Source organism: Rhincodon typus, chromosome 45 (assembly GCF_021869965.1).
Source record: "Rhincodon typus isolate 14 chromosome 45, sRhiTyp1.1, whole genome shotgun sequence".
In the NCBI taxonomy this organism is placed as follows: domain Eukaryota; kingdom Metazoa; phylum Chordata; class Chondrichthyes; order Orectolobiformes; family Rhincodontidae; genus Rhincodon; species Rhincodon typus.
In genome coordinates, this window is record NC_063376.1 from 5774789 (window position 1) to 5782297 (window position 7509).

The 7509-nt window shown below is 49.6% G+C and overlaps 1 protein-coding gene across 3 annotated transcripts in view; it reads left to right on the top strand.

Moving 5' to 3' along the window:
- The window catches only part of LOC125487757 (ephrin type-B receptor 1-like), a 22998-nt gene extending 15739 nt beyond the window's left edge, over nucleotides 1–7259 (top strand). For all 3 annotated transcript variants that reach the window (XM_048619990.1, XM_048619991.1, XM_048619993.1), the window contains 2 exons: nucleotides 156–831; nucleotides 6520–7259. In XM_048619990.1, coding sequence (XP_048475947.1) covers nucleotides 156–831; nucleotides 6520–6791 — 948 coding nt within the window. In that variant the 3' untranslated portion in view covers nucleotides 6792–7259. The remainder of the gene's footprint in view (nucleotides 1–155; nucleotides 832–6519) is intronic.
- Nucleotides 7260–7509: the final 250 nt, after the last annotated feature.

The following is a 7509-nucleotide window of genomic DNA, read 5'->3' on the forward strand; positions in this document are numbered from 1 at the left end:
CCCCTCTCTCCCCCACTCCCTCCCTCCCTATATCTCTCTCTCACTCCCTCCCTCCCTATATCTCTCACACTCCCTTTCACCCCCTCCCTCAATCCCTCCCTCCCTTCCCCCCTCTCTCTCATACTCCCTCCATCCCTCTCCCCCTCCCACGGCAGTGGGAAGAGACAGTGGCTGTGGACAAACTGTTCAACACGATGAGAACTTATCGAGTCTGCAACGTGGACAGGCCCAACCAGGACAATTGGTTACGGAGCGCCTACATTGCCCGCAGGGATGCCCAGATGGTTTACGTTGATCTGCGGTTTACCGTCAGGGACTGCAGTTCCATCCCCAGCACCGATGGATCTTGCCGGGAGACCTTCGCCCTCTACTATGGTGAGGTGGACTCTGACGGTGTGCCCTCAGCCAGCACAGCTGCCCACCTGAAGGCCACCTACGCCAAGGCCCGGGACATCACCGCTGAGCATGTCTTTGCCCTCAACAGGATGGGCAAGGTGAACAGGGTGACCGTGCCCATTGGGCCCCTCACCAGGGCCGGCTTCCACTTGGCGTTCTGGGACCGGGGAGCCTGCATCAACCTCCTGTCCGTGCGGGCCTCCTTCCGGAAGTGCCCGGCAACCATCGCCAACTTGGCCCGCTTCCCCGAGACCGCGGCGGGGCCCGGTCTCAGCTCACTGGCCGTGACCCCAGGCACGTGCGTGGCCAATGCCGTGGAGACCTCCGTTCCTGTGAAGCTGCACTGCGCCAGCGAGGGAGACTGGGTGGTGCCCATCGGCGGCTGTGGGTGCAGGCCCGGTTACCGCAGCAACGAGGAGCTCACCGCTTGCACAGGTAACAGGATCAGCTGATCAACCGGGAGCCTCCCATCACGGCTTTGAGAATGATCGTGAAAGCCCCAGGGGTGAGAGTTCGATCCAATGGAGGTGGGGTAGGATTTGGGTACACGGGTTGAATGGCCTGTTTGTACCACTCCTTCGCTGAGACTTGGCCTCAAGCACTGGAATTCCCTCCCTAAACCTCTCCATCTCTCTCTCTCTGTGTCTTTCTTTCGGACTCTCCTTCATATCAACCCCTTTGACCTGCCCAACCCTAACCTGGGGTTCGGTTGTCAAACCTTGACCTTGTGATCTCTCACATGGCATTTGGCAGAGGATAGTCAGCCAATGTATTGTCTAAATGGAGAGACACATCAGAGTGCATCAGTGCAGAGGGATCTGGCTGTCGAGGGGTTGAATGGCCTACTCCTGCTCCTAATTCTCCATTCTTATCAAGGATGCTACAAAAGAGTAAAATTGTGGTGTCAAAACCATTTTTTTTAATAGAATCCCTATAGTATGGAAACAGGCCCTTTGGCCCAACAAGTCCACAGCGAACCTCAGAGCATCCCAACCAGACTCATCCCCCTAGTCCACACATCCCTACTGGCAATTTAGCACGGCTAATCCACCTAGATTGCACATCTTTGGACTGTGGGAGGAAACCGGAGCACCCAGAGGAAACCCACGCAGACACGGGGAGAATGTGCAAACTCCACTCTCCTGATCGATTTCGTCGATGATGGTTTTGGGTCTGGAAATTGCTTGGGTTTGGGGACGGGGTCCACAAGGGAGAACACTGTGTTCCCAAATGCAGGAAAGGATGGCAAACGTCAAGGGGTCAAGGATCACTTTTGGGGACAGTCATTGGAAGGCTATTACCAGAAGCCTGGGGCCTACTCAATAGCCCCAGCAGCTCGAAGGAAACATGGACAGTTTAGTATCATGGGAAGGAGGAGGTGGGGGAGGCCATTTAACTGATTAACCATTTCATACCATATTCCATCCCTTCCCCGTATCTCTTAATATCTAGAACTCTATCGATCTCTGACTCATCGAACATAGAACATAGAACAGTACAGCACAGTACAGGCCCTTTGGCCCACGATGTTGTGCCAAACTTTTACCCAAAACCTAAGGTCTATCTAACCTCCACCCCTACCTTATACTATCATCCATATGCCTATCTAATAGCCGCTTAAATGCCCCTAATGAGGCCGACTGCACTACCCTCTCCGGCAATGCATTCCACGCCCCTACCACTCTCTGAGTAAAGAACCTACCTCTGATGTCTCCCCGATATCTACCTCCTTTCACTTTAAAACTATGTCCCCTCGTAAAAGCTACCTCCATCCTAGGAAAAAGTGTCTGGCTGTCCACTCTATCTATACCTCTGATCATTTTGTACACCTCTATCAAGTCACCTCTCATCCTTCGTCGTTCTAAAGAGAAAAGCCCTAGCTCTCTCAACCTTTCCTCTTAAGACCTTCCCTCCATTCCAGGCAACATCCTGGTAAATTTCCTCTGCACCTTTTCCAACTCTTCCACATCTTTCCTGTAATGAGGTGACCAGAACTGGACACAATACTCCAGATGTGGCCGAACCAGGCTTTTGTAAAGCTGGAGCATAACTTCACAGTTCTTGAACTCAATCCCTCTATTAATGAAAGCTAATACATCATACGACTTCTTAACAACTCTATCCACCTGGGTGGCAGCTTTCAGGGAACTGTGCACATGAACCCCAAGATCCCTCTGCTCCTCCACACTGCCAAGAATCTTTCCATTAACCCTGTATTCTGCTTTCAAGTTTGTCCTTTCAAAATGAATCACCTCACACTTTTCAGGGTTAAACTCCATCTGCCACTCCTCAGCCCAGCTCTGCATCCTATCAATGTCCCTTTGTAACCTAGAACAGCCCTCCGCACTGTCCACAACATGACCCACCTTCGTATTGTCCGCGAACTTACTAATCCACCCTTCCACTCCTTCATCCAAATCATTTACAAAAATCACAAATAGAAGAGGACCTAGAACAGATCCTTGTGGTACACTACTCGTAACTGAGCACCATGTCCCAATATACTCAATGACCAAGTCTCTACAGACCTCTGGGGGAGACAATTCCCACTCACTGAAGAAATTCCTGCTCATCTCAGCGACAAGATTTAGATTTAGATTCAGACTTAGATTCAGATTCAGATTCAGATTTAGGTTTAGATTTAGATTTTATTGTCATGTGTAGTCACATACAGGAGTGGAATGAAAAGGGTCTAATGTTGCCACGCACAGCACCATGTTAGGTACAAAAGTAACTATGGACAAAAAGCTCAGGTACAAAATGCTGAAAGAGAGAAACCCCAGGTTAAAAAAAGTTAAGCATTACCTTCATAGAATACGTAGAAAAATAAAGAAATAAGGTAACAGTTAACCTTAAAGTCCTTCTGAATATTAACTAGAAAATTAAAGGAACAAAGTTTAAAGACATGGCCTGTCCCTAATTCTGAGTCTGGGGCCTCTAGTTCCAGTCCCCCACCCAGGGGAGAACTCCTCCTCTGCACTGAACCCCTGTTGATGTCCCTGTCAGAAATTTGTTAGTTTCAATGAAATCACAGAATCCCTACAGTGTAGATAGAGGCTGCTTGGCCTATTGAGACTGCACTGACCCTCTGAAAAGCATTGCATCCAGACCCACCTCCCCCTACCCTAACCCTGCATTTCCCATGGCTAACCCATCTAGCCTGCACATTCCTGGACACTACAGGACAATTTACCAAAGCCAATCCACCCTGATCTACATATCTTTGGACTGTTGGAGGAAATTGGAGCACCTGGAGTAAGCCCACGCAGACATGGGGAGAATGTGCAAACTCCACACAGACAGTTGCCAGAGGGTGGAGTCGAACCTGGGTCCCTGGCGCTGTGAGGCAGCAGTGCTAATCACCAAGCCACTGTGCCACCCACCTCTCCCTCTTCCAGACTCCAGCCTGTGTAGGCTCAGGGCTCACTCTGAGCTGTACCTGTTTGTGAGTTTTTTTTCCTGTGAGGGTGAGGAGTGGGGCATTTGCAAATCCCAAAAAGGCTCCATCTGCCTATTTATCAACTGCCCATGCTTGCCCTCAAGCTTTCATTGTTCGGTTAATGGCAGAGAGGCTGAGGTTATGTTACTGCGCTTGGAATTCAGAGGCCTAGAATAATGTTCCAGCAAACGTGAGTTCAAATCCCATCACAGCAGCTGGGCTGAGATTTAAATTTTATGAGTTTAACAAACCTGAAATAAATAGCACCTATCAGTAACAGTAACTTTAAAACTACTCGATTGTCCTGATATCCTTTAAGGTCGGCAATCTGCCAGGCCTGGTCTACATGTGACTCCAGACCCACAGCATGGTGGGTTGACTTAACCATCCTGTGAAATGGCTCAGTGAGCACCTTAGCTGTATCCAAGTGACACATCAACACCTTCTCAAGGCCAACATGGACAACACCTTAATCCCATGGCCCACCCCATGACCAGGCTCTGAACTAGACCATCCATATCCATACGAGAGCAGGTCAGAGGTGCAGTGAGTAACTCACCTCCTGACTCCCTAAACCCTGTCCCACCATCGACAAGGCACAAGTCAGGAGTGTGATGGAATACTCCCCGCTTGCCTGGATGGGGGCAGCTCCAACAACACTCAAGAAGCTCAACACCATCCAGGACAAAGCAACCCCCGCTTGATTGGCACCACATCCACAAACATCCCACTCCCTCCACCCACCGACGCTCAGTAACAGCAGTGTGTACTATCTACAAGATGCACTGCAGAAATTCACCAAAGATCCTCCGGCAGCACCTTCCAAACCTGTGACCTCTACCCTCCGGAAGGTCATGGGCAGCAGACACATGGGAACACCTCTACCCGCAAACTGCCCTCCAAATCACTCACCATCCTGACTTGGAAATATATCGCCGTTCCTTCAGGGTCGCTGGGTCAAAATCCTGAAACTCCCTCCTTAAGGGCATAGTATGGGTGTTGCTACCCTGCATGGAGTGCAGCAGATCAAGAAGGCAGTTCATCACATTCTCAAGGGGGCAACTGGGGACGGGCCCAGCCGGTGATGCCCATGTCCTATGAACGAAGAAAAAAGACTGAGATCGTTTACTCCATTTTCCAATCCAAATGCCTTCCCATGAATGGTGGGTGCCTCCCTAACCTCTCCTACAACCAGCGATCAAACTCACCATCAATCACTTTTCCATCTTCTCTGCTCTCCTTTCCCGTCTGTCTGCTCTTGATGCGTGCACTGTAACCATCTCTTTATAACAGGCACTGATAGAGTTCTTTAAGATTATGGAAGTTTTTACTAAGGTAAAGGAAGAGAGGTGGTGTTGGAATTTATGGTGGACTTGGGGGATATGGGGAGGAGGGGGTTCAAAAACCAAATCCAGGGGGCTATCCACATCTGACGGTCCCTGATACATCCATTCAGGAATTTGGCATAAACCTCTTCACCTGGGATTTGGATGTTAATACAGGAGGAATGGTTAGTAAGTTTGCAGATGGCATCAAAATTGGAGGTCTAGTAGACAGCAAAGAAGGTTATCTCAGAGTACAATGGGACCTTGATCAGATGGGCCAATGGACCAAGGAGTGGTAGACAGAGTTTAATTTAAATTAATGTGAGGTGCTGCATTTTGGTAAGGCAAATCAGGCCAGGTCTTCTACACTTAATGGTAGGGTCCTTGGGAGTGTTGCAAAACAAAGAGACCTTGGGGTCCAGCTTCATAGTTCCTTGAAATTGGAGTTGCAGGTAGACAGGGCGGTGAAGAATGAGTTCAGTATACTTGCCTTTATTGGTCAGTGCATTGAGTATAGGAGTTGGGAGGTCGTGTTGCAATTGTACAGGACATTGGTGAGGCCACTTTTGGAATACTATGTTCAGTTCTGGTCTCCCTGCTATAGGAAAGATAAACTTGAAAGGGTTCAGAAAAGGTTTACAAGGGTGTTTCTGAGCTTGGAGGGTTTGAGCTATAGGGAGAGGCTGAATAGGCTGGGGCTATTTTCCCTGGAGCATCGGAGGCTGAGGGGTGACCTTATAGAGGTTTATAAAATCATGAGGTGCATGAAGAGGGTAAATAGCCCCAAGGTCGTTTACTCCAGAGTGGGGGGGTCCAAAACTAGAGGGCATTAGTTTAATGTGAGAGGGGAAGATTTAAAAAGGACCTAAAAGGCAACTTTCCCACACAGAGGGTGGTGTGTGTGTGGAATGAGCTGCCAGAGGAAGTGGTGGAGGCTGGTACAAATGTGACATTGAAAAGACATCTGGATGGGGACATAAATAGGAAGGGTTCAGAGGGAAATGGGCCAAATGCTGGCAAATGGGACTAGATTAATTTAGGTTATCTGGTCAGGATGGACAAGTTAGACCAAAGGGTCTGTTTCTGTGCTGTATGACTCTATAACAACGGGGGACTCGCTCCTGCAGGGAGGGGCCGAGGTGAAGGAAACCTGGCTAATCACACATGGGAGGAGGAATTGAAGGATATGGTGACAGGTGAGATGAACAAGGGGTGAGGTGAGGCTCATGGGGGCCTCGATTGGCTTCTCTTCGTTTCAGGTGAGGTGCCAAAACCCAAAATTAAACTGAAAAAGAAAACACAAAGTTGAGTTTGGACTTGACCACAATGCACTGAACTGGATCCTGTTCCCTCCTGCAGAGTCTGAAGAACAAGCGATCGTCTTCAAGCTGGGGTCAGAGCAGCGTCCTTCCCAGCATGCTTTGGCCCCCTCCTGCGGCCATCTGGAAAGGCTGCTGCGAGCCAATCAGCGACAGTTGGAGGAGCAGGCCCAGGCCTTGAGTCACCTGACCCAGGCTGTGGAGGCCCTCAATTCTACCCTGCTCGGTATCTCACACAGACTTCACCTGCTCCTGAGCGACGCTCCTGATACGCTGCCAGACCGGGCAATTGCTCCCGATGTCAATGGCTGAGATGAAAATTGACCCTCGCTGACCTCACCTCGTCAGACTGCAACACTTCTTCAGGCATCCAGACATCCGTGAGAGCAGGGTAAATGAAACCTCATTGTCCACCGAAAATCCGCTCCCCTTCCCTCCTCTCCCCACGTTCACTCACTCGCAAAGCCCCAGCCGTCATGAGGTACAACTGTCCCTCCAGCGATTCCTGGACCTCTTCCCCTCCAATGCTCTGAGTGGCCAACTGAACAGCAAGGTAACCATGGCAACTGGGCAGCCGCCATCTTGAAATGCCAACAACCTTAGCATGAGTCCACATCCAACAAACCCCAATCCCCTACACAGGCTGCAAGCAGGGAAAGGAGAAAAGGAAGCATTGCAAAGCCAAGGGACTATTATATAATCCAGAGAGTCAGCTGATGTCCTGCCATGGCAGACAGTGGAATTTGAATTCAATTAAAATATCTGGAATTGAGAGTCTAATGATGACCATGGATCCATTATTGATTGTTGGAGAAACTCGTCTGGTTCACTCATATCCTTTAGGGAAGGAAACCGCCATCCTTAGCTGGTCTGGCTTACACATGACTCCAGACCCACAGCAACGTGGTTAACTCTTAACTGCCCCCTGGGCAATTAGGGATGAGCAATAAACGTTAGCCTGACTAGTGACACCCTCATCCCATGAATTAATACAAAAGAATCTACATATTAAAAGGGGCCTACTGCCCAA